At 59.0% G+C, this 26,718-nt stretch overlaps 1 protein-coding gene across 2 annotated transcripts; it reads left to right on the forward strand.

Moving 5' to 3' along the window:
• Positions 1–19,421: 19,421 nt before the first annotated feature.
• On the forward strand, positions 19,422–26,491 carry ECEL1 (endothelin converting enzyme like 1). 2 transcript variants are annotated; one of them, XM_057746312.1, is made up of 17 exons: positions 19,422–20,207; positions 20,832–20,900; positions 21,006–21,116; positions 21,193–21,285; positions 21,479–21,603; positions 22,267–22,489; positions 22,982–23,080; positions 23,329–23,403; positions 23,614–23,717; positions 24,008–24,066; positions 24,143–24,194; positions 24,757–24,824; positions 24,994–25,118; positions 25,437–25,502; positions 25,879–25,974; positions 26,183–26,259; positions 26,392–26,491. In XM_057746312.1, the coding sequence occupies exons 1-17, from the start codon at positions 19,422–19,424 to the stop codon at positions 26,489–26,491; spliced, it is 2,328 nt and encodes a 775-aa protein (XP_057602295.1). The 2 variants fall into 2 exon arrangements, with proteins under 2 accessions (XP_057602295.1, XP_057602296.1); XM_057746313.1 differs by having other exon boundaries at positions 23,614–23,711.
• The last annotated feature ends 227 nt before the right edge of the window (positions 26,492–26,718 follow it).

Consider the following 26,718-nt stretch of genomic DNA (forward strand, 5'->3'; position numbering starts at 1 on the left):
AGGCATCTCCTGTCTTTACACACACACACACACACACACACACACACACCAAGACCTTGACTGTCTCTCTGTCTCCCTCTCTCTCTGTTTCTTCTCTCCCTGCTGTGTCTCTGTTTCTGGATATCTCTGTGGCCTGTCTGTCTCTCTCTGCCACCCCCACACCTTCGCAGCCCTCCCGGAGCCCTCTCTCAAACCCCCCAGCATCCCCCACCTTCCCAGGGCTTAGTCTTCAGGAAGCCTCCTTCTCTCCCCTAAGCTCTCTTCCTGGCCTTGTTGGGGGTGGAGCACATTTCTTGTCGTCCAGGCCTAATATCTTAATGCAAAGCCATTACTCACTCAGAGCCCAGGCAGGGCAGGCCTCTCCCCTCCTCATTTGTCATCGAGAGTGAAGCCTCCGTGTTGTTCCTCGGGGATCAGATTAAGGGACTGACAGGCCGGATGAACAAATTTAGCTGCCAGCACCACCTCCTCACTCCCTCCCACCCCAGCCTCCCAGGCTCCCGGCCCCTGAACTTTCAGTAGGGGAGGTCTGAGGCCTCAGAGAGTCCTGTTTCTCAGTTCTGCTCCTCCTCACTTGGCAAGGGGTGAGGGGTGTTGGGAGATTTTCTCCTAAGAGAGCAAGAGAGAATAGGAGCTGGGTCCAGAATGACCAGGACCCCTGGGAGCTATTTAGCAGTTACTATAAAAATAGGACGGCCAACACTATGTATAGCCCTTAAAGCCTGTCAGGCCTGTTGGAAGCCCTTTACCTGTATTCACTCATTTAATCCTTACAACAACCCTATGAAGCAGGTAATATTATTATCTTCATTTGCAAAGGCTCAGAGAGGCTAAGTGACTTGTTCAAGCTCACACAGCTAGTGAAGTCCATGCGTCAGTTAGGGTGCTTTGTATTTTTGTTAGTTTTTTTTTGTTTGCTTGTTTGGTTTTTTTTTTGCGATGCACAGCATGTGGGATCTTAGTTCCCTGAACAGGGATTGAACCTGTGCCTCCTGCAATGGAAGCTCAAGTTTTAACCACTTGACTGCCAGGGAAGTCCCCATTTATTTTTGTTAATTTTCTCAGCACCATATCTGTGGAAACCAACAAGGACCTACTGTATAGCACAGGGGAATCTGCTCAACAGTCTGTAATAATCTAAATGAGAAAAGAATCTCAAAAAGAATAGATACTTGTATATGTAAGAAAAAAATCTATTAATACTACGACTCAAGGAGAGCTATCTAATCTGGCACTATCACGAATAGAATAAGTATTTATGTAAAAATCTTGATTATAATAACAATAATTTCACTGAAATAAAGGCAAGAAAAAAATATCTGTGGAGAGGGGTTAGTATCATTCCCCTTTTACAGATGAGAAAACTGAGGTGTTTGCCCAGCTCTGTGCCCCATCATGGTCCTGCCCTCCCTTTCTCTTGTTTCCCAGGGGCAGGCTCAGCTCTGCACTCAGCCAATGTGGGGGAAGCAGTAGTGTGAGGCTCCCTGGCTTGGGTTGGCTGCCCCTCAGCCCCATCTTTGGGGCCACATCCTCCACCAAGGCTCTTGGTTCGCAGGGGCAGTGCTCAGAGTAACCCGTCATCATTGCACCTGTGTCTGGCCTTCTCACTGAGCATCTGCTGCCTGGAACCCAAGTCCCAGAGCTGAAAGCCAAGAGCGGCTTCCATGGGAGGAGCAGAGACAGGGCTGTGGAGCCCACCTGGAGCCTTCTTGCTGCTGCCTGGACACAAACTCTTTCCCCTTTCCACATCAGCCTGGTTCCCATAGTAACCGCTGGCTTGCTGTCTCCTAGCAACTGAGTGGTCCTCAGAGTGGGAGGCAGAGCAGTGGAGACTGGTTGTCATTTGAGGCCAAAGAAGTTGGGTTCAAATCCCAGCTATGCCATGTCATAGCTGTGAGGTCTTTGGCAAGTCACTTAACCTCTCTGAGACGCTGCTTTCTCATTTGTGAATGGGATGATATTGTTCAAGGATTAAGCATTTACGATTAAGTTGACAATCTGTGAAACTGCAAAGCTAGGCAAAGGTGTGGAATGAATGAGAGAGGGCCAGAGGGTCACTGCTGGGCCTGGGTAGGAGCAGAGGGAGGCGGAGCCTGGGTTCCAGGTGGGAGTCTGGTGTGGGTGGGCCTCCCTATCATGAAGGACCCCCACCTGGCAGCCCCACCCAAACTCTCTGGCCCTTCAGGTCACCACAATCCAAAATGTGATGCTTTCTTTCATCAATTGCCCAGGGACATTTCTAGAGAAACCACACCCCCATGACAGTTCTGCCTCCCTCCTAAAACTACAATGTAGAGGCTACCAGAATTGGATAAGTTGTAAGCCCTTTACATATATTTTTTAATTTTACCCAATAAGACAGGCTCTTTTTACTTATCCTAGTGTCAAATGTGGAAACTGGGGGCTCAGAGAGGTTAAGTGACATGCCAAGGTCTGGAAGCTCACAAGAGACACACCGGAAGACTGGAACCGGGTCTCTCTGAGAGCCTCACTTCCTAACGTCCTTCCGGTGCTGCCTCTTGTGAATTAGCAGGGAAAGAGTGGGGGAGAGAGGGGTCATCTAAGGATGGAGGTGCAGGGAGAGGGAGGGAGGGAGATCCGGGACAGGCCCAGGAGCGCCCGAGGTTAGGGACACAGGGTCAGGGGACGGGACAAGGAAATCTCCCGGGCGCTTAAACAGTTCGGACAAATTGCATGGCGGCGGCGGCTGCTCATCCCGAAGTGCCAGGGGGAAGCGGGTTGGGGGAGGCGGGGCCGCTGCGCTGGCGGGCTCGGGAATTAGCAGCATTTCTCGGCACTCTTGGGCGGAGGCGAGGGTAGAAGGGAGGGGGTCAAGCACAAGGGGCAGGTGGACCCGGCAGCCCGAGTGCCCTGGGGCAGGGGAGAGCCCCTGGGCGGTGTCCGCAGAGGTCTGGCCCGGAGCCAGCCCCTCAGCTCCCCTGGCAGGCGCCAGGCCCTCGGTCTCTGCCCTGGATGGATTGGGAGGGGGTGGGGGGGCGGAGCGGGACATCGACCGATATTCCCAAGAGAGCTTGGTCTCCCCGCCCCTGTCTAGGTGAGCATCCCCCACCCCACGCCGCCTTCCAGGCTGAGCGTCCCCCATGCGCCCGCCCAGCCCCCATGCCGGGCCAAGGCCGAGGTCGCTGCGGCAGCTCGGGCCCCTGGATTCAATTAACTAATTCCCGGCAAGACAGATGTGCAATTCCGCGTCGCCTGCCATTAGGAGAAGAAGGAGCTCTCCGCGGGCGGGGGCTGGGTGGTGACGTCACGGCTCGGCAGCTGACGTCGTGGGTGCTCGGCCAGGAGTCCCACAGCAAGAGGGACTCCCTGGGTCTCTGCAGTGAGTGCGTGCTTGCCTATCTATCTGTGTGTCCGCCCGGGTGTGTGTGTGCACATCTGTGACTCCACGCACCTCCTCCACCCCCCACCCCGGGGGGACGCCCTGGCCCTCCGAGGTCTCTGCTGGGTCCACGATTTGGTCCAACTAGGCCGACTCCTAAGGGTCCGACCTCCTCCTCCTCTCCTCTCCTCCCTCCTCTTTGCCCTCTGAATTTGCTGCCCTCCCCGGCCTCGCTCCCGTGTCTCTTACCTTGGTGGAGCTTTCTGGCGGGTGCGTTCACCGTGAGGCCCATGCGTGTGCACACACACGCAAGCATGCACACACGTGTGCACACAGGGTTTTCCCGGGGGGCCGTAGGTGTGAGCCCACAGGCGCATACTTCCAGACATGCACACAGGGGTGCTAAGGTGCACAAAAAGGGACACAGGGACCAGAGCAATCTCCCAGCTGCACGTGCACACACGTCCACCCACATGTGCACACACACAGGGCCCCAGGTCTGGCTGGGAGGTCCCTGAAGGCCCTTCAGCCCGGGAGCCCCTGGCCTCTTGTGGCAGAGGGGCGTAGCGGAAGGGGTGGCAGAGGGGGAAGGGAGGTTTTGTCAAGGACACCAGCAAGGAAAGGGGAAAAAAAATGAAGTGGAAGAAATAAAATCAAAAGGCTTTTAAGGCTGCTCTCCCCAAGTAGTTGATGTCTTGGCTGGGATTGCCGGCAATGAAATATTGTGCTCTCTGATGGCTTAATGCAGAGCCCCCTCCCCCAGCCCAGAGGCAGTCTCCTCCCCTCTCCTCCTCTCCCTCGGCTTCCCTCCTCTCCCATCCTCCCTGGCAGATCTGCCTCCTTGCTCCCAGAAGGGCCCAGAGTGTGTGGTGGAGGGCGCAGCTGATGCCCACTTCCAGCCTGGCACTGACCCCAGGACGTTCTCAAGAAGCCAAAGCTGTGTCCCAGCCCACAGTCTGGGCAGGAGAGGAGAGCCCAGCTCTGGGCTGGGACCCCTGCTCGTGCCTAGCAGTTGTGGTGCTCAGGGCTCTCCCTGCAGAGATGCTGGGTCTGGGGACTTCAGGCCGAGGCACCGTCAGCCAGAAAGGGAAGGACGTGGAGATCCCTGCCTGATAGGAATCCCAGCAGCCTGAAGAGGCCGAGGGTCTTGGAGATGTGTGTGTGTGTGTTCTGTGTGTGCATGGCTGGGGTGGGGTGGGGGGGACAGGTGGGGGTGGGTGGATGGGTGAAGGGAGTCCTGGCCTAATTCTCAGCCTTTAGTTACAAACCAAGCTCAGGAATGGTTAAAAGTCCTGGCTTTCAGCCTCAGCTCACATTCCAGCTCGATCACTTCCTGGCTCTGTGACCTTGGGCCAGCTCTGAGCCTCCTATGCCCGAGTTCCACACCGGGGAGGATGGAGCAAATAATAGAACCGGCCTCAGAGGGTTAGTGGAGGATTAGAAGAGAAAATATATGCAAAGTGCTCAGCACAGGGCCCGTGCACAGGGAGGGGGTGCATAAGCGGGGCTAATTATCTCTGTAATCTCCCCACTGGCTCCACCCTCCTTGCCCAGTACTTAGAGGGGCCTGGCTGGGAGCAGCCTGAGAGGTGGTGCAGCCCTCCACCCCCTTCTCCTTCTCCTAGTCCTTCTCCTCTCTCACCCTTGCTGCCACACCCCACCCCGCCCCCAGGCAACTGATCACTGCGCCTTTCTGTCAGGGCAGCCAAATTGGCCAAATCTCCGTAATGCTAAAAAATTGGTCCATTAGCCGACAAAGAACATTGACAGAAGGGGAGAGTGGTGTGCATCGCTGCCACAGATGTGCGGGGTGCAGGAAGGGGGAGTGTGGGGTAGGGTGGGGCTCCGGGTCTCCCCGGGGAGCCAGCAAGCCCCGGGGAATGGGCAGCTGCAAGGGGTGTGTGCATGTGTGTGTGTGTGTGTGTGTGTGTGTGTGTGTGTGTGTGGTTGGGGCCCCACTGTATACCAGACATGCTACTGAGGCTTTTCACAGCATCACTTCCTATAAACTCAGCAACGGCCCTGAGACTTTGACCCTGTAATTATTCCCATGTTACAGATGAGGAAACTGAGGCTCAGAGACAAAAAGGACTCAAGCAAGGTAGCTCAGCAGGGATCAGGGAGAGGACTTACCCCCCGGTTTGAGATTCCACTGGCCTCCATGGAACCTCCTTCCCAGATGTCCCAGTGACCCCCCAAGCCCCTAGGAGCCTGGCTCCTGAAGTCTCTGACCTCTGTCCCGCCTCCTAGCCCTGCCCCATGGGGGTTTCTCACTGCACTGGGGCAGCTGACCAGGGAGTTCATCTTGCTGGCATCAGCTATGCCCAGATGCTCCTCAGTGGAGAGAAATGAGGTGTGGGAGGAGGTCCCGGGTGCCCCAAAGAGGATGGGGGAGGGAGGCTGAGGGATTCTGGCTGGTCCCAGCCTTCCCTCCAGGAGGTGCTTACACGAGGACTGCCCACCTTTGCATGATCTCAGATAGACATTATCGTCCCCATGTTTGGATGAGGAAACAGGGACTTAAAGAGGCCAAGTAATCTGTCCACAACTAGGAAATGGTTATGCTGGAATTAATCCATATTCGTCTGACCCCGGCGCCTGAGATTTTTAATCCTTTGGCTCCAGTGTTGGAAAGCTACCTCACTGGGTGTTGTGTCCTATTCAAGGACAGTTTTAATCCTGAAATTGTTTTCATTCATTCTTTCATTCTGTAAGTGTTAAGTACCTCCTAGTGCCAACACTGTGCGCTGGGGACGCATGATGGGTAAGACCTTTCCCTGCTCTGGGGCCTGGCTGCTGCATGCAGCTCCCTCACTCCTGCAGACCCCGGGGGACCCTGGGGACCTCTGCGCTACTCGACATCCCTTGCCTTTTCCCTTCCTCTCTTGCTTCCTTGATCTGCTAACACACAGATGCCAGTGAACCGAGCTATATGCTGAGGCGGCTGCTAGTGGGTCCTTCCTCTGCAGTCCCCAGCCCCCATCTCCCACTCCCATCAGACCTCAGGCTAGGTGGCAGGTACCTGGCTGGTCCCTGAGGATATGACTGCCCTCTTGGCCACCCTGAATGACCAATAAAACATGGCCAATGCCCTGAAGAGACAAAGCCTGGCAGGCTTGGGAGGAGCCTTCTCTTCTGGCTACAATCCTAGTCCTGTGTCCTGAGATATCACCAAGGGCCCTGCTGGGCTGCTATATGCCCTGCCCCCCTGGGCAACCACCTGCCGGCCCCACCCCCAGGCCTGACCATTCATCCCCAACTGGGCCACCATGTGCAAAGAGTTCTCAGAGCTGTGGCACAAAAAGAGAGAGGATGCTGTGGGAGATGGGACACTCTGGCTTCTGTCTGGCGGGAGATGAAATTAGAATCCAGCTTCTCAAATCATAGGGCTCCTTTTGACATTTTCCTACCTCCAGCCCTAGCCAAGTTCAGCCAGAGGGAGGGTTAGTGTAGGATTACCAGTGTCCAGCAGTGCAACAAGGTGGCTGGCTGCACTGGGGCTGGGCCAGGAAGCTCAAGCCAGGACGAGGGGATGCTTCTCATTGCTAATCCTGAGCAAACCAAATGTCTCTCCCCCCATTGTATTTTCCCCTTGTCCTCTGGCTTGTCCCTAGGCTTCTCGACTGAGAGGTGGTGATGTATATTGGTTATGACTTTGGGCTCTAGTATCAGGCAGTTTCAGTTCAAGTCCTTCCTTTGCTACTTTCTGGCTCTGTTACTTTATGCAAGCACCTTCATTGTAAGCCTTGGTTTCCCCAACTGTAAAATGGGAGGATAATACTGGCACCTACTTCTTGAGTGTTATGAGGACTCAATAAGATAAAATACCCATTATTAGAACAGTGCCTGGTACAGTGTGAGCCCTGATAGCAACGATGGTGGTGGTGATTTTGATGGAAATAATGATGATAATGATAATTGAAAAAGTGATGGTGATGGTGGTCATGATTGTAATGGTGATGGTGGTGATGGCAATGATGGTGGATGGAGGTATTGATGGTGAATTTGGCAAAAATTATGATGGCAATAGAGAAGGTGATGGTGAGGATGATCATAGTTGTCATGGTGATGATCACAGTGATGATGCTGGTGATGATGATGATGATTTTGGTGAAAACGAATATGATGGTGATGGTGACAGTGGTGATGATGGTGATGGTGATGGTGGTGATGGTGATGATGGTGGTGGTGGTGATGGTGGTGATGATGGTGATGGTGATGGTGGTGATGATGGTGGTGGAGATGGCAATGATGAAAAGGATGTGGTGATGCAATTCCTGGCCCACATGAAGCAGAGAACAGGCAGAGAGAACAGGGATTATGAAACAGACAGGTGCTGATCAATGAGCTTTTACCTGCCCCACCCAGCAAGTCCCAGCTGCTCTTAGCCTACCTCCTCCAGCCAACCTAGGAGAAAGCAGGAGCCTTGCTTCTTTCCAGCCTGACACTGACTGCGCATTAGTCTGGGCTCTGATCTGGCCATGGCCTCTTGGCCCCACCCAGGCCTCTGGGGAGTGTCCACAGGGCCTGATGGACAGGGCAAGCCCTGGCTCTCTTGCCCCAAGGGACTTGTCAGTAGTGCCCATGGTGTCCAGCGTGGCAGGCATGGTGCTGGGTACGGGCCTTGGGCAGCGGTCCTAAGGCTGTGGCCCTTCCCTCTGGGCTGTGAGGAGGCTTAGGGTAGGGCTGTGGAATTCTGGCAGGCTCTTATGTGGCTTGGAGGGTCAGGTTGACATCGTGATTCTGAGTCAGACCACTTCCAATCCCGCTCCACCTCTGAGAAGCTGTGGGTCCTGGCTGTCTCTTAATCTCTGAGTCTCAGCTTTGACACATGGGATAATAATGGTGTCTACTTGGTAGTAGTTATTTTTGTAATAATCCTATGAGTTAGGAGCTCAGCAAAGTGCCTGGCACCTAGGAGACACTCGGGAGATGTGGCTTTTGTTGTCGCTGATGGGCTGCACAGATCCTGGCCAGGGCCAGACCCTGGGTGCTCATGGGCTGGGCCAGGGGCCAGGCTGGGCTTCCTGGCAGGCAGACTGGGCTGGCAGTCTAGGCTCAGATGCCCTACCTCCCTGTCCCCTCCCTGTGCCAGGCGGCGGCCGGCCCTCGGTGGCCCCCACCTCGCAGCCTCCCCCTGTGCCCTCTCCACAGGCTGGTGAGGGCTCTGACGTGTGAAATAAAAAGGGATTTTAATTACCTCTCAGCAAAACAGCAATTAGAGAGAATCACAGCACAACAGCATTCCCCTCCCCCACTCCCTCCCCCTGCCAGGTCTGCCTTCTCCCCTTTTTCTCCAGCCCCCACCCAAGCTCTGAGGCTGGATGGAACAGGAAGTCCTCCAATTCAGCTCAGGCCCCCTGTGCCCTAGTGCTGGGGTGGGGGAGCCAAAGGACAGGAGGTCGCCTGTGCTTGGGACGGGGCAGGGGTGCAAAGGGTCCCTCAGGTGGGGCCTCCCTGTGCCTCCATACCTTGGAGGCAGCCAGTGCCCACCTATTTGGGGTCTGTGTGGGTCCCCACCCAGGGCTATGCATCCACTGCGTGTGCCCTGGTACACACCTTCCGTGTGTGTGTGTGTGTGTGTGTGGCTAGCACGTGTGAACACCCGTGTGTGCATGCAAGCGTGTCAGCAACCTGGGGCAGTGCAACCCTCAGGATGAGCCTGCCACGCTGGGAAAGCAGTGCAGTTTCCAACAGGCTTTTAAAATAATTGCCTGTGACCCTGAGCGGTCGCTCTCTGTCCTCTGTCCGTTGGCTGCCCCCGCCCCTCCAGCCCCCGCTGCCAGGGGTCACTTATCTGTCCATCTGCAGAGCCTGGGGCACCTGTGCTGCATTTGGGGAGGGGGCCAGGGAGGGTGGGCCGGGGTGTCCCCACAAGTGGCCTGAGGCTGGGGGCGGCGGGCGGTGGGCGGCTGATTGAAGCTGTAATTGCAGGCAGCAGGCCCTAGATAATGCGTGTGATGATTAAGCCCCATTACTGAGGAGGCCGCTCAAGCATGGGGGTGGGGGTGGGGGCGGGGGCGGGAGGCGGGAGGAGGCCGACTGTGTGGGGGCCTGCGCTAGGGCTGACTGACAGTCTTTCTCATGGGGGGTTGCCCCCGCAGCGGCGGGGCGGCGGCTGCAGCCACTGCCTCCGCCGTGGTTCCCTCCCCCTCCAGAGCTGTAGCCTGCCCAGCTGAGACGGGAGAGCCAGAGTCTAGAGGTGGGAAAGGCATCCTCCAAACACACAGGGCAAAGGTCTGAAAGCCCCTACTCAGTTCTCTAAGGGGCCCAGGCTGCTTGTGAGCAGTGATTTCCTGGCCATCAATCCTGGGGTTCCTGTGGCTGTCAGGAGCCCCCTGGTAACCATAAGCCCCAGTGCCTGGGAACACCATGTCCCTGGATTGCAGAAGCCAGAATGGCTGCATTTGGACAGCTGACATCAGGGACCCCAGCCCCACCCCATTTCACTGGGTGCCCTGGTGCTAATCAGGGACCCCTCGTGACCACTGGGATGAGGACAGCGCAGGCCAGAGCCCACCCGTCCCCTGCAATGTGGGCCCTGAAGTCTGGCCTACTTCTCCATGGAGAATGGGCTGCATCCCCCTTCTTTCACAGAGGGCCAGAGAGGTTATACAACTTTTCCAAGAACGCACAGTAAAGGCCGGGTCAGACTTTGTGTTAACCTAATAATTCAGCGTGGCCACTCACCAGCTGTGTGACTTTGTGAAAATCACTTAACCTCTCAGGGCCTCAGTTGCTGCCTCTATAAAATGGTGATATTAGTAGCACCTACTCATAGAATTCTGAGGATTAAAGGAGATAAGTTAGCACTTAAAGGCCAGGACCTGGCCCAGAAGTCAGCTGTTAATATTCTTACACAAACTTTGCTCTTTTACCCATATCTTCTGTGGTAGGCAAAATTCTAAGATTCCCCTGCAAGATTCCTGGACCCTGGTACACACATACTTCTCCCTGTTATTCAATCAAACATAAATCTAGGTACTATTATGAAGGGATTTTGCAGATATAATTAAGATTCCAAATCAGTTGACCTTAAGATAGGGAGATTATCAAACCTAATTACTTGGACCTTTTAATTGCAGTTTCTCTGGCTGGTGATTGAGAGGAAGACAAATTCGAAGCACGAGAAGAATTCAATGTAGGGGAGATTTTCCATGGTGACTTTGGAGTTGGAGGGGCCACAAGGTAGGGGACGCAGTGGCCTCTAGAAGCTGAGAGCAGCCCCTGGGTGATAGCCAGCGAAGAAGGGACACCTTGATTCTCCAGCTGAAGGAACAGATTCTGCCACCACCAATGAGCTGGGAAGAGGAGCCGGCTCCCCAGAGCCCAGCCCCATTGGAGCCAGACTTCAGCCCTGTGAGGCCCTGGGCAGAGAATCCACCCATGTTGTGACTGGACTTCTGACCTACAGAAATGGAGACAATAAATACCTGTTGTTTTAAGTTGCTACATGTAGGGATTTCCCTGGTGGTCCAGTGGGTTTGACTGTGCACTCCCAATGCAGGGGTCCTGGGTTCGATCCTTGGTTGGGGAATTAGATCACGCATGCATGCCACACTAAGAAGCCTGCATGCTGCAACTAAGAAAACTGTGTGCTGCAACTAAGAAGTATGTGGCAGCTAAACCTGGCACAGCCAAAATAAATAATAAATAAATAAAGGTTTTTTAAAAATTAAAAAAAAAAGTTTGTAGTAATTTGTTACACAGCAAGAGAAAACCAACAACCCGCTTTGGCAGTCCTGCCAGAAGGCCTGGGCCATCCTGCGAGGAGGGAGCTTGGTGCCAGGCTGAGGGCAGCTCCGGCTGCGGCTGGCACCTGGCACCTCTGGACGTGCACCCACTGCTGGTACCGCTGTGAGACCAGAGCCCCTGCCTTGGGCCACAGGGGGTGGAGGGGAGGCAGGCACTTGGCAGCTGGCCTTCCTGCTTGGGGGTCAGCCTGGGGCTGGGGACCCTGGCCTCCTGCTGCCTGTCCTCCAATCTGACCTCTCACTGCGTCCAGAGAATGTCTGTGGGAGCCCCTCGCCAGGCACCCTCAGCCCACAACCCGGGGTGGGAGGCTTCAGGCAGAGGTGGGCATGGATGTTCTCTGCAGAGGTGTCGGATGGGAGCTCTGGTTCCAGGCTCTTGTCCTCTGTCCCAAGGCTCCTCATCAAGGACGACCACCCCCCCCCAAAAAAAAAAACCACACACACACAGCTGAGAGGGAGGCCCCTGTGCCCAGCCCCCCTGAGTCCTCTGAGCCCTGCTGTCTCCTCCCCTCTGCAGCCCTGCTTTCTCTCCTACAAGGGACAATTAGGGGCCTTGCCTTTATTTAGCTAATGATTCCCTTCAGGTCCAATCACTTGAAATGATGAAGGGGTGCTGGGGGAGGGGACCTCAGCCCAGAGACCCTGTGAGGCCAGGAACAGGCCCTTCAGGTACCGCTGGCTCCTCTGGGCTCTGCCCATCCCAAGCCCCCTCCTTGCCATCACAGGCAACGGGCTGTGGTGACCCTGACAGGAAGATGTGTCGCAGGCTCTGGAGTCCACTCGCCTATTCCCCACCCCCAGCCCATGTGACCTTATATGCATCTTGCGGCAGGAGCTGAGCCACCTGTTGTGGCCTGTTCATCAGACAGTGAGCCCAAGGGGCCTGACTGTCAGAGCTGGAGGCCTACAGACCTCAGACTCTCCACCCCTTCTCCTCCCCACCCCCCTTAATCACCACCCCACTTGGGCTCTGTCCATCTGGCCCACACCCACAATGGCCTTTGGCCAAGGCCCTGTCCCTCAGGCTGGGCAGGGAGGACAGGGTGATGGGAAGATATGGAGTCCCAACAGAGCTGAGGACAAGAGACCATGAACATGCAAAGTCGCAAGATAACCTTAGGTTGGGGGCTTCCCAGGTGGCGCAGTGGTTAAGAATCTGCCTGCCAATGCAGAGGACATGGGTTCGATCCCTGCTCCAGGAAGATCCCACATGCCATGGAGCAACTAAGCCCATGTGCCAAAAAACAAACAAACAAACAAACCTTAGGTTGGGACAAATGCAGTACAGGTTGTACCCAGGGCAACAGACAGAAACAACTGGGCACATCAGACAGGGAGACCCAGGAAGGGCCCTTGGAGGTGGGGTGTGGAGGGGAGGTCAGGACCCAGGTGTGGGCCCTGAGAGTCCTCCTGAGTCTCTGGGTAAAGCCAGCCTTGGCACCTGCCTGGTCCCCCACATTCAGCTCTCCCAACACAGTTCCTGAGCTGAGATCACAGTTGGGCCCCTGACTCTGTGCTGCCTTCCTTTGGGCCCTTGCTTGCTTGCTTGCTTGCTTTCCTTCCTTCTTACTTTCAATATTTATTTATTTATTTATTTATTTATTTATTTTGGTTGTGCAGGGTCTTAGTTGTGGCAGGCGGGCTCCTTAGTTGTGGCATGTGGGATCTAGTTCCCTGACCAGGGATCAAATTCAGGACCCCTGCATTGGGAGCACAGAGTCTTAACCACTGTGCCATCAGGGAAGTCCCTTCCTTTGGGTTCTGAGTGCCCTGCCCATCCCCCTGAAGAGCTTTCATCTCCCAGCTTGGGGTATGCATGTCCCCCAGACCCCAAAGGCAGCGGACATGGGTTCAAATCTCAGTTTCAGTGCTTGTGAGTTGGGTGAACCCGGGCCACTTTCTTTCTTCCCTGGGCCTTGGTTTCCTCCCTGTAAACTGGGGCCCATGACAGATGGGGGATACAGGGACTCGGTGTGGTGAAGCAGGCAGAGCGCTTGGACACAGCGTGTGCACAGGAGCTGCTCCACACGTGTTATTGCGGGGGCTCCACCACGGCTGTTGCGGGGGGGGAGCGGTCCAGGTCCGAGCAGGGGCCTGGTCCGAACATCCCAGGCCAAGCACCAGGCTCCAGGGTGGCCACGCAGGTCGGGCTGTGCCCTCAGGCAGCCTCCCTCAGGTGGGGACCCGCTTAGCCCTGGGGACTAGCAGGGGATCTGGGAAGCTTGAATCGGACCTAAAGGAGGACAGGCGGGCTGGGGACGGGGCACTCGGGCAGAGGGGACGCCAGGACAAAGACGCTGAGGTGGGGGTACAATTCCCTAAGGAGGCAGCACATCTGGGGGGCTTGAGTGAGGCGGTTGGAAAGGGGGCTGGAGCCGGACCAAGGGAGCCATGACGGAGGGTGTGGGGCGGGCATGGGCAAGGGGAGGAGACCCCTTCCTCCAGGAAGGAGGGGAGAACGAAGGGCCGGACTGAGCCAGGATGGGAGGGGAAGGAGGGGAGCGAGAAGCCTTTCCAAAGCGAGGTGCTGCCGGGACTCGGCCCTGCAGTAAGGAAGGAGGAAGAGGAGAAAAGTTAAAGAGCTGACTTGGAATGCGGGGAGCCTCCCCAGCCTGCAGGTCCAGGGCGCACCTGAGACCAGAGGGCAGAGCTGGGAGGCTGGGACACCAGCTGGGTGTGAACAAGGGAAACTGTGTCCCTCTGTTGGGGATGGTGACACTGGGGGCTCCTGTGTGGGGAACACGGTGTAAGCCTTTGGGTAGAGAGCACTAAATCACACAGCTCATAGTGTCCATTTACTTTAAAAAATAGAGCAATGGTGGCATGGGCCTGGCTGCTCATACTGAAGTGGGCATCAGCACCCAGGCCTCACCTTACCATGCAGAGGGCTGGGAGGAGGGCGTGTGTGAAGGAGGGCCTTCTGCCCCTAGCATGCTTGCGTTATTAGTCTTATAAAACAAGAACATACTTATATATATTTCTTGTATGAAATAAAAACTGATCTAGAGGTTGGGTCGTGACCCCAGAGAAGAATCTGTGCATAGTGGGGATGGAAGCCTCCCTTGGGGGGTAGGGGAGGGAGGAACGGCCTCCCTCTTGCCATCTGATGGGCCCCAGAGCCAAGGAGACATATGTGTAGGGACTGAGAGCCTGGGCAGGTTTGTAGGTGGGGGTGCTGCCCTGGGTGTGAGACCTGGCCCTGGGAGATACTTCACACAGGTTGTTCCACGAGCTGACTATAGCTGTGTAAGAACGTTCCATGTCTATCAAATACGTCATCTGTGCCAGGCTCTGGGTTGCATAGCTGAGTAAGATGCAGGAAGTAAAGTGGGTGCCCCCACTCATGGAGGTAGCATGGGACCAGAGGAGAAAAGCTGGCATCCCAAGAAAGATGAGTGGCAATCCGCCAGTGGAAGAGGTGCTGGGAAAAGGATGTTCCAGGCAGCCAGAACAGCAAGTGCTAAGGCCCTGAGGTGAGCGAGAGCCAGCTAAGGTCTGGGAAATGACAATAGATCAGAGTGACCCGGGGAAGAGACGCAGAAGGTTGGGAGACAGAGAGAGGGAGAAGAGCAGAGAAGGATGGGAAGAGGTCATTGCCTCGGAGCCACTTAGCTGTGAGTTCTATCCCGGGGTGAGGAGGGGCACTGGGAGCTGGAGGCCGGTGGGGGGACTGGGACAGCTGTTCAGGCTGGGGTGGGCATAACAAGGTGTTGGGACCTAGCAGAGGAGCTCAGCTGGGGGTCTGCACTGGGGAGACTCTGGAGCCCAGCCCAATGAAGGCCTGGAAGTTTGGGGAGGAGATGGAACAGGCCAGGAAGCCCAAGGGATGCCCTCCCTCCAGGCCCAGGAATCTGAAAACAAGTGGAGATCAAGGTCCCTAGCCCCTTGCCTGGCCAGGAGCACACCTCACTGGGAGCTCAGGCAGGACTGGCAGGCACCTCTAACCCCAGCTGGTGATAGCAACAGAGCAGAATGAAGCTGCAGGCTGGATGGTGAGGTACATGGGCCCTTGGGGTCCCCCAGGGCTGCTGTGGGCACCCAGCTTTCCAACAGGAGTCTGAGTCAACACAGTGGTGGCCGCCCGGCAGCTCTGGCCTTTCCTCACCCCCTCCCTGCCACCCCAGCCACTTGGGAGAGTCATTTCATTTCTCAAATTAAAAATCCATTTTGTGGTGTGAATAATAGATGGGATGAGCCCTGGGAGGCTGGGTGGAGGACAGGAAACTGGTTGGGGGAGATGTTTTCCAGGGCAAGGAAGAGCCTGTAGCATTGTTGGGGGAGGGGTGGGCGCGGACTGGTGGGGTGGCGTGGAGACAGGGAGGCCTCTCGAAGAGAAGAGGTGGGCCTAGGCGGTTCAGGTTTGAGCAGCAGGCAAATAAAGGCCCAGTCTGTCCCCCCAAACACAGGCCAGAGAGGTGCAGAAACGGGTCTGATCATGATGGGCTCTAAGTCCCCAGAAGCACTTAGCACCGCACTTGGGAGAAGCTGAATAGATTGAGTCAGCGTGGGGCCTGCTGTATCTATAGACTGGGGCATAGAAGGGGCTGCCCTGTACCCCTTCCCTAGAATCCAGACCCTGGGATGCCCCACCCTGCAGGATGGGCTAGAATCTGGGAAGGAAGAGGCAGAGGGTCCCCTCACCTCGGCCCCCCTTTCTCCCTCCGGCCAGCTCTGGTCAATGCTGCCCTGCTCTCCGCGCCCCACACCAGGCGCCCAGCTGCCTCCTCAGGGCCTGGCTGTGTCCTGTCATTCTCCTGCTCCTCAGTCGGGGGTTATTCTGACAACTAGAGGGGACACTGGGAGCCTCAAAAGGAGAGCGAGGGAGCTGGAGGCCAGGTGCCTCGTGCCCTCCACTCACCTCCACTCAGCTCCCCTTTCTGAGCAGGCACAGAAGCACACAGCAGGCAGGGCCTGGTCCCTCTTTAATGGTGGGCAGTGCAGGGGGGACTAGGACCGAGCGGCCACGCGCCCAGTCCCCAGTCAGCTCCCATGGGCCCTGGTTGCTGCGCTCAGGCCTGGGGGAGCCTCTGGGCTGGGGGTGGGGTGGGCTGGGGGATGAGGTGCTGTACAGACAGGCGAGATGGAGCCAGGCAGGCAGACAGGTGGCCTGGCTGGGAGCTGGGAGGCAGAGGAACCCATCAATGGCAGCTGGGAGTCTGGGAGAGGGATGGCCAGGAGGGGGGGTCCTACAGCTGACCCGGGAGGGAGGGCGGATGGATGAGGAGCTGAGGGCCTGGGTCCCCCAACTCCAGTGGCTGAAGCAGCAGAGTCCCTGGGGAAGCATGTTTGCCTTTGTGCCTTTCTGTCGGAAGAGAGTCGGCTCCCTGAGACAATATCCATTTTTATATTTCTTGGAAATTTCACGGCATTCATTTCAGGGAAAATAAAAGCTGTCATTGCTGGAGAAATGATACCAATCAGGGCCTGAAAAGGCTGGAAAATTATCCTCCTGGAGACAAAACGTTGAGGGAAAAATGCAGATTAAAAGCACAAAGAGCCACTTTGCCACCGCCCTGCCCTCCCCTCCCCTCCCCCTTTATGGAATCACCGCAGTTTACATAATTCCACCTCCCCTAGGGAGAATTAACTGGACCCAAGAAAAACTCATGGGTCAAAGGAGGACCCTGAGACAGCCAGAGATGGAGGCACAGAGCATCCAGAGCAGTAGCTCAGAGGTGGACAGATGGAGAGGCAAGGGACAGGCAGGATGGGGCAGAGGTGGCCGCTCAGGGCCAGTGGCCAGTAGCCAGGCTGATGAGCAGCCCCAGGGAGAGGACAGGACAATGGGTCCTTTAGTCCCTGTCTCATTGTGGTTTTTATCACATGGGCCTCCATGGCAGTCTTGGGCTGTCTCTAACACTGTTTATGTCAGTCCAGCAAGCTGGAGCCATCAGGCCTGGGAATGCTGCTTCTCTGTGGCGTCCCCTGCTAGGGACACTGGAAGCAGAGGGGGTGGTTAGCTCAGGGCAGAGAAAACAGAGACTCCAGAAACAGTCATTCATCCAAGAAGCCCTGAGATCCCTATGTGGCACATGGGCCAGGCCCTGTGGGTGAGTGAGTGAGCCAGGCAGAAGTAGGCCCTGTGTCCAGGGGCTGGGAGTCGTGGGAGGGAAGTCCCACCTGAAAAAAGCAAGTTGAGGGACTTCCCTGGTAGTCCAGAGGTTAAGCCTCCAAGCTTCCACTGCAGGGGACATGGGCTCAATCCCTGGTCGGGGAACTAAGATCCTGCATGCCATGCAGCGCAGCCAAAACAAAACAAAACAAAACAAAGCAAACAAAAGCAAAAGCAAGTTGAACCAGAAGAAGGGACTGGGTGGATAAATTCATAGTCCTCCTCTACCTGGCCTCTCCTCCCACCAGTCCAAATACCAGGGTCCTGAGGACCAAGGGCCTGTTTGAGGACAGGGACTGCTGGGCAGAGCAGGCTCCCTCCCTCCCTGGCTCCTGGAGGGTGGGCTCTTTCATTACTCTCCAGTCGTTTTCTCCCCACCTGGGCCAGGGGCTTTCCAAGCTGTGGGTACCAGGGCCACTCAAGGTTTGGGGGAGGGGCTCAGTCTCAGAGCTGTGGTCCCTTCCTGAAGCAGCCTCTGCGGCTCTTCCACCACTGCCAACCCACACCCCAGGCGCCCGCGGGGCAGGACTGGGTTTGGGCAGGAGCTGAGGGAAGGACCAGGGGGTTCCTTATTGAAGGCCGCTCTGGTCCAGGAGCTGTGCCGGGCGGTACAGGCACTGTTTCAGCGCACCGCTCAGTCTTTCCGCGAGTCCTCCATGGACGGTGCTCCAGTCCTGTGAGCGGGGCTGGGTTGGGTCACTAGCCCCTTCATCTTCGGCTTGAGCCTCTTTCAGGCGGGCTGGTAGGCATCCCTGAGTGCGGACAACGGAGCGGCGGGGACCTGGGGCCCTCACTCCTCTCGGGACTGGAATCCCGGAGCCGAGAACCAGTGCCAGACCCTCGGGAGCGTGTTCCCGCAGCCGCCTTCCCCCAGCCCCCGCCCCGAGCTGCCACCGAGCTGCCAGGTAGCCAAGATCCAGGCAGGAAGGAGGGGGCGCGGGGAGCGGGCGGAGGAGGGTGGAGCCGCCGGCGCGCCCCCTCCCTCGGGGCCGGCGGGCGGCGCAGCGCGGCAAGGCGGCAGAGGAGGCGGCGGGCGCACGGTGAGAGCGGCCGCCCGCCCCGCTGCGCCCCGGCTCCGGCCCCGGCTCCATCAGCTCTGTTTCCGCTCCGCCCGGGCGCGCACCTGCCGGGTAAGCGGCTCCCGAGCCCGCTGCCGCCGCGGCCACCATCAGCCACCTCCGCCGCCGCCGCCGCCGCTGCGCCGAGCCTCCAGGCTTTGTCTGGGTCTTCACAGCTCCGGCTCCGGCTGCGACTGCGACTCCCGGGCTCGGTTCTCTGGCTCCGAGGGCTGCCCGGCGCGGCGCGGGAGGCTCGGCAGCCAGGGCTCGGGGCGCGCGGGGCCAGCTCGCTCCGCGCCGGGGATGCAACTTCGTCCAAGTTTGGGTTCCGGGGAGAACCTGTTGAAGCCGGGAGGGGCCCGGGGCGAAGATGGGGGAGGGGACTGCTTGCGGGTCCTTTAGGGCCGTCGGGGGTTTCTCCGTGATCCCGGGCGGGATGGCGCGCCGGCGCGGGCTGCTTGGGAGAGGGACTGGCGGGCGTTCTGGCCACTGAATAGAGAAGATGGGCCTGGGGCTGGCTCTGCGGACATTCTCGGGGACAAAGTTTGGTTCTTTAGTCGCTTTCTTGAGCGTCTAGTTCCAGCGCGGAAAGCTGAGGGCGGCTTCAGGGTCGGCATGGAAGCGGCACTGACCACACCTCCTTTCCCTGCCTCCGCTTTCCCCTTCCCCCTATCTGGCCTTGGCTGTAGCAGGTCGGGGACAAGAAATGCAAAAAGAAGAGAAACAGCCTCTCATTGAAGGCCTACTACGTGTCAAGCCCCGTGCCTGGTGCTCCCCTGCTTTATTACAGGGGCCTCCCAAACCTGCAGCGGGCATAAGTGTGCGGGGAGAGGGGAGGTTAAAGGACTCCACTGTGCAGTGCGGTAGGTGGTGGGCACTCGGAGTCTTCCCCTTCCATCTCCGAGTGGCTCAGGGATGCCAGATCCCAGGCCCATTCGCTGTTGGAGACTCGGGGTGGCCGCCAGCCTTTGGACCTAGGCCTGTGCCCTTCCTCGTCGTGCTTGTGGGCCCCGTCGGGCCCCAGTACCCTGCTGAGCCTGTGTCTGTTTCCCGCAGCTGCGGCCCGGGGGCCATGCGGAGACCCGCTAGGACCCCGGCGGCTGGGAGCATCCTGTAGAGGAGATCGCCAAGGGTTGCGCGGTGGTGCCAGAGGCGCCATGGAGGCCCCATATTCGATGACAGCACACTACGACGAGTTCCAGGAGGTCAAGTACGTGAGCCGGTGCGGTGGGGGAGGCGCGCGGGGAACTTCGCTGCCCCCCGGCTTCCCGCTGGGTGCGGGGCGCAGCGCCACCGGGGCCCGAGCCGGGTTGCCGCGCTGGAACCGGCGCGAGGTATGCCTGCTCTCGGGGCTGGTGTTCGCCGCGGGCCTCTGTGCCATCCTGGCCGCCATGCTGGCTCTCAAGTACCTGGGCCCGGGAGCGGCGGGCGGCGCCACCTGCCCCGAGGGCTGCCCGGAGCGAAAGGCCTTCGCGCGCGCCGCCCGCTTCTTGGCCGCCAACCTGGACGCCAGCATAGACCCGTGCCAGGACTTCTACTCCTTCGCGTGCGGTGGCTGGCTGCGGCGCCACGCCATCCCGGACGACAAGCTCACCTACGGCACCATCGCGGCCATCGGCGAGCAGAACGAGGAGCGCCTGCGGCGCTTGCTGGCGCGGCCCGGGGGTGGGCCGGGTGGCGCGGCCCAGCGCAAGGTGCGCGCTTTCTTTCGCTCCTGCCTGGACATGCATGAAATCGAACGGCTCGGCCCGCGGCCCATGCTCGAGGTCATCGAGGACTGTGGGGGCTGGGACCTGGGTGGCGCGGCGGAGCGCCCGGGGGCGGCTGCGCGCTGGGACCTCAACCGGCTGCTGTACAAGGCTCAGGGCGTGTACAGCGCCGCCGCGCTCTTCTCGCTCACCGTCAGCCTGGATGACAGGAACTCCTCGCGCTACGTCATCCGCGTGAGTGCGACCCCCCTCCCCGCACCGGGCACCCCACAAGCGGCTGGGAACTAGGGATGCCGCGGCCTGGCACTCCTGCCCCGCGCGCCCTGTGCGCCCAGAGGACAGATGCAGAAGGGGAGGGAAGAGGAACGGAGGAGAGCGCGCACCGGCAGAGCGCGGGAGGAGGGCGCAAGTAATTTCCCTCGAGTAATTGCGGTGTTTAGCGGAAACGCGGGAGCCGCAATTTCCCAGCCCTCTGGCAGGCGGTGAGAGCTCGGAGGGAGGGCTGTACTGATGCGCTGTGGTGACAGACCTGTCGGGCTGGGACTGGCTGGAATGCCTGGGGGGCCGGCGGCCGGGGACCAGCTGCCAATGCGCCTCGAGAGTGCCCCTCACAGGTGGGGAAAGGAAAGGATTACACTGAGGAAGGATGGGGGCGCCCCTCCTCAGTCCCCAGGCTAGGCCAACCGGGCCTGGGGGCCTAGACCAGCTTCTCTGGAATGAGGGAGGGGTTATTGTCCTTATGCTCCTGGGCTGTGACGGTGGAATTCTGGCATGTCTTCAGTTTGCCCCTTTGAATGGGAATTCAGTCTGTTCCAGGAACCTGTAGTGGTGACCTCTGACCCCCATCTCTCTCCCCAGATTGATCAGGATGGGCTTACCCTGCCAGAGAGGACATTGTATCTCGCTCAGGATGAGGAGAGCGAGAAGGTGTGGAAGCATGGGATGGGGTTCAGGGAAGGCCTGGGACTCTGGGAGGTATGGACCAGGGCCTGGCACTGGCCTGCATCCTTGCCCTGCCCCCTCCTGGTGCAGATCCTGGCGGCATACCGGGTGTTCATGGAGCGCCTGCTGAGCCTCTTGGGTGCCGAGGCTGTGGAGCAGAAGGCCCAGGAGATCCTGCAGCTGGAGCAGCGGCTGGCCAACGTGAGCAGGCAGCCGCTGTGTGCTGGGGGCGGGAAGCATCGGGCAGGGCTGGGTCAACTCTGCGCTGCATCCTCAGATCACAGTGTCAGAGTATGATGACCTCCGGCGAGACCTCAGCTCCATGTACAACAAGGTGACACTGGGGCAGCTGCAGAGGATCACCCCCCACGTGAGTGGGACCCAGCCTTGGTGGGGGAGGTGCTGATCTTGGGACTCCTGGGCTGTCACCTCCCCAGGGACAAGCAAGGCCTCCCATGGCCATGGACTTCCTTATCCTCTTGTTGCCTCTCTCTGGCCCCCTCCCTGGTTTTCTGTGGTCCCTACCACACCCGGCCCCACTGTCCCCATCCCTGGCCCCACAGCTGCGGTGGAAGTGGCTGCTGGACCAGATCTTCCAGGAGGACTTCTCAGAGGATGAGGAGGTGGTGCTGCTGGCCACAGACTATATGCAGCAGGTGTCCCAGCTCATCCACTCTACACCCCGCAGGTACAGTGCCAGTCACCCACCTGCTACCCACCCGCCCCCCATGACCCTCCCCTCTACCCTAGACCTGTCTGCTTGCAGAGCTGTGAATTTCTGCCTCCACCTCTGTGCAGTATCCGCGCTGGGGAGGTGGGCGAGGAGCACTGGAAAAGGAGTCCAAATCCCTAGGTTCAGACTGGCTGTCCCACCTGCTCTGTGGGACCCTGGGCAGGGCTGTGAGCTTCCTGAGGTGCAGTTTCCTCATGTGGGGATGGTGAGGCTTGAGTGAGCCTGAAGTCAGAAGAGGAAATTGTGGCCAGAGCTCTGCTCCCCCAGGGCCACCGTAAGGAAAGCCTCCCTGGTATCTGCCCAGCTTGGGAGGGAGCCAAGGCCTCTCAAGGCCAGCTCTGAGGCAGGCAGTCACCCCAAGTGCCCACCCTCCCACCCCATGGCAAGCAGGAACACAGGGCTGGCCCGTGCCCCATCGGCGTCAGGTGCTCTGTTCCGTGGCCCAAGGTGTGTCTGCTGTGGGGGCCCAGCCCTCCTCCCTGGCTGGGGCTGGGAGTACCTGGAATGACCCTAGTCCCCTGCAGGTGCTTGGTACCCACCCCAGGCTGGGAGCTGGGGGCTGGGACCCCCATGCACGTGACCCTGTCGGGACACCCAGCTGCTTCACCTGGCCCTCAGGATCCTGCACAACTACCTGGTGTGGCGCGTGGTGGTGGTCCTGAGTGAGCACCTGTCACCACCGTTCCGGGAGGCACTGCACGAGCTGGCACGGGAGATGGAGGGCAGCGACAAGCCACAGGAGTTGGCCCGTGTCTGCCTGGGCCAGGCCAACCGTCACTTTGGCATGGCGCTTGGTGCCCTCTTTGTACACGAGCACTTTTCAGCTACCAGCAAGGCCAAGGTAAGGCTGCCCTGGCCTTGAGGGTGGGGTTGGGGGTGCGGGTGCTGAGCTGGGCATAAAGTTCTTGCATGGCCTTGGTCGAAGCATGAGGAACATGGGGAGACCCGCACATTCCCCTGCAGCCAGGGGCACCGGCTCAGTTGAAGGCTCAGCCCTCTCTGAGCCTCCAGGCTACTCCTCACCAGGCCTCCTCCCCCAGGAAGCCTACCTGGTTTGTCAGCGCGGGATGCTCTCTCCACCAAGCTCCTGCCTGCCCTGCTCTGCCATGCTCAGTGGGATGGCCTTAGGAATGTACGTGATCTTTGCTGGCCTTCCAGATTGAGCTTTTTTCCAGGGTTCAGAGCCTGAATCCCTACCTCCAAGGTCTCCCCTTGGTGCTGAGCACCAAGTCCTAGGCTTAGGAAGTGGTGCTGAATGATTACGGGGCACCCCTTGCTCCAGGTTCTGAGGCCTCCTGGGCTGACCCTTGATCCCTGACCCCTGACCCTGCAGGTACAGCAGCTGGTAGAAGACATCAAGTACATCTTGGGCCAGCGCCTGGAGGAGCTGGACTGGATGGATGCTGAGACCAAGGCGGCCGCTCGGGCCAAGGTGAAGTGGGACTCTGTTCCCGTTTGTTGGTTCTGCAAACACGTATAGAGTGCCTATTGTGTACTGGGATAACAAAAGTGCTGGGATAACAAAAGAGACAAAGATGCCTCTTGTGGAGTTGGCATCACCCAGCCTGCTCTCCCCCTTCCTTGAGTCCCACCCCTATGCTGGCCCTGGAGCTTTCTCCCTTGGGGGGTAGGGGGCTATCTCCTGAGGCCCTAGCCCACTCACCATCCTCTGGCCTGCAGCTCCAGTACATGATGGTGATGGTGGGCTACCCAGACTTCCTGCTCAAACCCGAGGCAGTGGACAAGGAGTATGAGGTGGGCCTGGCCCCTGCCCCTGCCCCTACCCAGCTTGGCCAGTCAGGCTTCTCAGGCCCATGGCCAAGACCCCCATGGAGACCAAACACCACTGCAGAGAAGGAGCCACAGCGCCTCAGCTGACAGAGGGTGGGAGGGCATGGGACCTGCTGGGTGCTGGTCAGACCCTGCCCCCAGGCCGTCGCTGAGTGCTGCCCATGCCCCGTGCAGTTTGAGGTCCATGAGAAGACCTACTTCAAGAACATCTTGAACAGCATCCGCTTCAGCATCCAGCTCTCAGTCAAGAAGATCCGGCAGGAGGTGGACAAGTCCACGTGGGTACCTGGCCTGGAGCTGGGGGGTCAGGGGTGTCATGGGGACAGGGTGCCAGGAGGTTGGTGGAGCAAACCGCCTCACAGACATGCTGTGCATGGGCGGGGGTGGGGGGTATGATGGGAGCTGCACAGGCTGTGGGTGGGGGCTGTCAGGGGGTGGGATCAGCCACGGGGCGGGGGATGGGGGGATGCGGCGCCCAGGACATAGCTGTAGGCTAGCACACCAAGGCATCCTTTAAGGGGTGGCAGCGAGGTGGGTCTCCCCGGTTGACCCCAGCCTCCCTCCACAGGTGGCTGCTCCCCCCACAGGCGCTCAATGCTTACTATCTACCCAACAAGAACCAGATGGGTAAGGGGGTGTGTCTGGACAGGGGGCAGGGCCTGGAGGTGGGGCGGGTCTCCCGCTGACTGTGCCCTCCCTGCAGTGTTCCCCGCTGGAATCCTGCAGCCTACACTGTACGACCCTGACTTTCCGCAGTGAGTGTGGAACCTGGCGTGAGCCAGAGCCACGGCTGTGGCCTTGTCTGCAGGGTGGGTGGGGACTGCTCAGACTGTCCCAGGCTCGGGCTGGGCACGGGAGTCGTGACAGCTGCCACCCTGGGTCCTCATAATCCCACTTTATCTTTGGTTAATTAGAAAAAGGTGTAGGGTTTGTTTGTTTGTTTTTTCATTCTTTTAAATGCCCTGAGTCCCCCTTACCTGATTGGAGGCTTCTTTGGGTGTTTCAAAGCTGGAATAATCCTAGTGATGAGGAGAAAGGCCAAGTCGCATGTGGGGTGCCTCAGTTTCCCTCCTGTCTCCCTCCAGCCCTGTCTCTGTTAGATGTTATTTCCCTAAAGGCAGTTGCACAGGTATCACGGGCTCCTTTTACATACCCCAGGAGGAAGCTGAGGCACCAGTGTCCTGGGACCATGCAGACACTGGCCTCCCTGGGCTACCGTGCGGCCTGGCCAGGGCCTCCTGAGGCCTGGGCAGCAGCTCCGCGTGGCTCTCAGAGTGTGGGTGAGGCTGGGTCCTGACGCTGCTGCCTTGGGCCCAGGTCTCTGAACTACGGGGGCATCGGTACCATCATCGGGCATGAGCTGACCCATGGCTATGACGACTGGGGTGAGGCCTGTGGGTGGTCTGAGGGGGTGGCTGAGGACAGGCAGTAGGGGGCAGGGTGGTGAGGGCTCGTGGAGGCCCTGCAGCTCCCCTGTGCCTGCTGGCTGGTGCGTGGGTGGAGAGGGCTCTGGGGTGAAGGCCAGTCCCAGCCTGCCCCGCCCGCTGCCCACAGGGGGCCAGTATGACCGCTCAGGCAACCTGCTGCACTGGTGGACAGAGGCCTCCTACAGCCGCTTCCTGCACAAGGCCGAGTGCATCGTCCATCTCTACGACAACTTCACCGTCTACAACCAGCGGGTGAGACCCCCTCGCTGGCTCTCGGGCCCCTCCGGCCTGGCCAGCACCGACTAGGAGTGTACATACTCCCATGCACTGTCGGGTGCTTGAACAAGCCGGTGCCCAGGTCAGTGCACACCTGCCGGGGTCTGCGTGCACACTGACTCGGGCGTGTGAATGAGCTCACAGAGACGCGCATGCATGTGGGGTACAAAGTGGGGGAGCCCTACCCAAACCTTCTGGGAAAGCAAAGCACGGTAGGGGCAGGGCCCAGGGAGGCAAGGCCCGAAGCAGGCCAGAGGGCCTCAGGCAGCCTCCAACCTCTTCCCTTCTCACCAGGTGAATGGGAAGCACACACTTGGAGAGAACATCGCGGACATGGGCGGCCTCAAGCTCGCCTACTATGTGAGCTGCCCCTGCCTGGTTGTCAGTCCCTGCGGGGGGAGTGGTGTGGGATGCTGAGCACTGGGCTAGAGACCTGGGCACCCCTCCCTCCCCATCCTGTTGAGCTCTGGTCTTGGAGGGGAGGTGCTGTGCTGGGCACAGGGTCCACTGAAAGAGGGACTCCTAGGCCTCCCCGCCTTCTGGGAGAGCAAAGAGGGCTGCCTGGAGGGGGTGGCATCTGCCTGGGGTTAGCCTCCTGGGGTGGGAAGAAGGCAGGGGTCCGGAGGCTCAGCATGGTGGGTGGTGTGCGGAGTTGGGGTGGGTGAGGGGCTGACTGGGTGGAGGGTGTCAGGTGGCCCCGTCGCAGGCACCACAGCTCCGTGCTCTGTGCCCCCAGGCCTATCAGAAGTGGGTGCGTGAGCACGGTCCTGAGCACCCACTGCACCGGCTCAAGTACACGCACAACCAGCTCTTCTTCATCGCCTTCGCCCAGGTGCGCCAGGTGGGGGCCGGTAGGGGAAGGGGGCTCAGGGGGCACAGTTTCCAGCCTGTCTCCCATCAGCCTCCCTCAGAGGCAATGGCCCCATGGGCTCTGATGGGGGATGAAGGCCTAGTGTGCAGAGGGGATGGTTGCAGGGCTTCGTCAGTGGACGCCTGGCCTCATGTCCCCACTCCTCCCCTCTACCCCGATCTGGGCCCAGAACTGGTGCATCAAGAGGCGGTCGCAGTCCATCTACCTGCAGGTGCTGACTGACAAGCACGCACCTGAGCACTACAGGTACGCCCACCTGCCTGCCTGGGCCTTACCCCCTCCTTGTGTCTGGGGTGGGAGCGGGTGGGGGTGGGAAGGGACAGCTGGGGCACGGTGGCCGCTGGGACCCACACTCTGTGGGTCTCTCCCCTGCCCCAGGGTGCTGGGCAGTGTGTCCCAGTTCGAGGAGTTTGGCCGGGCCTTCCATTGTCCCAAGGACTCGCCAATGAACCCTACCCACAAGTGCTCCGTGTGGTGAGCCTGGATGCCGCCCACACGCCCCTACCTTCCTGCACGAACTGCTCCCGCCGGCTGCCGGGAAAGGCATGGACCCGGCTCTGGTCCACTGGGGGCGCCACCCGCCTCCCCAGTCCCTCCAGGACCTGGCACCCCTTGCTATCCCTCACTTCAGGAGGGGCTCAGAGCAGGGATGAGGCTGGGCTCCAGGAGGGCATAGGGGAGAGACGCTAAGGTCCCCAGACGGGG

This window comes from Hippopotamus amphibius, chromosome 8, assembly GCF_030028045.1.
Source record: "Hippopotamus amphibius kiboko isolate mHipAmp2 chromosome 8, mHipAmp2.hap2, whole genome shotgun sequence".
NCBI lineage: Eukaryota > Metazoa > Chordata > Mammalia > Artiodactyla > Hippopotamidae > Hippopotamus > Hippopotamus amphibius.

What these genes read in the sequence shown, in the direction of transcription:
- ECEL1 (XM_057746312.1), top strand. Translation starts at nt 19,422, where the DNA reads ATGGAGGCCCCATATTCGATGACAGCACACTACGACGAGTTCCAGGAG. An exon ending in CAGGAGGTGGACAAGTCCAC is followed by an intron (nt 23,718 to 24,007) that starts GTGGGTACCTGG and finishes CTCCCTCCACAG; the next exon opens with GTGGCTGCTCCCCCCACAGG. An exon ending in TACGACCCTGACTTTCCGCA is followed by an intron (nt 24,195 to 24,756) that starts GTGAGTGTGGAA and finishes CCTTGGGCCCAG; the next exon opens with GTCTCTGAACTACGGGGGCA.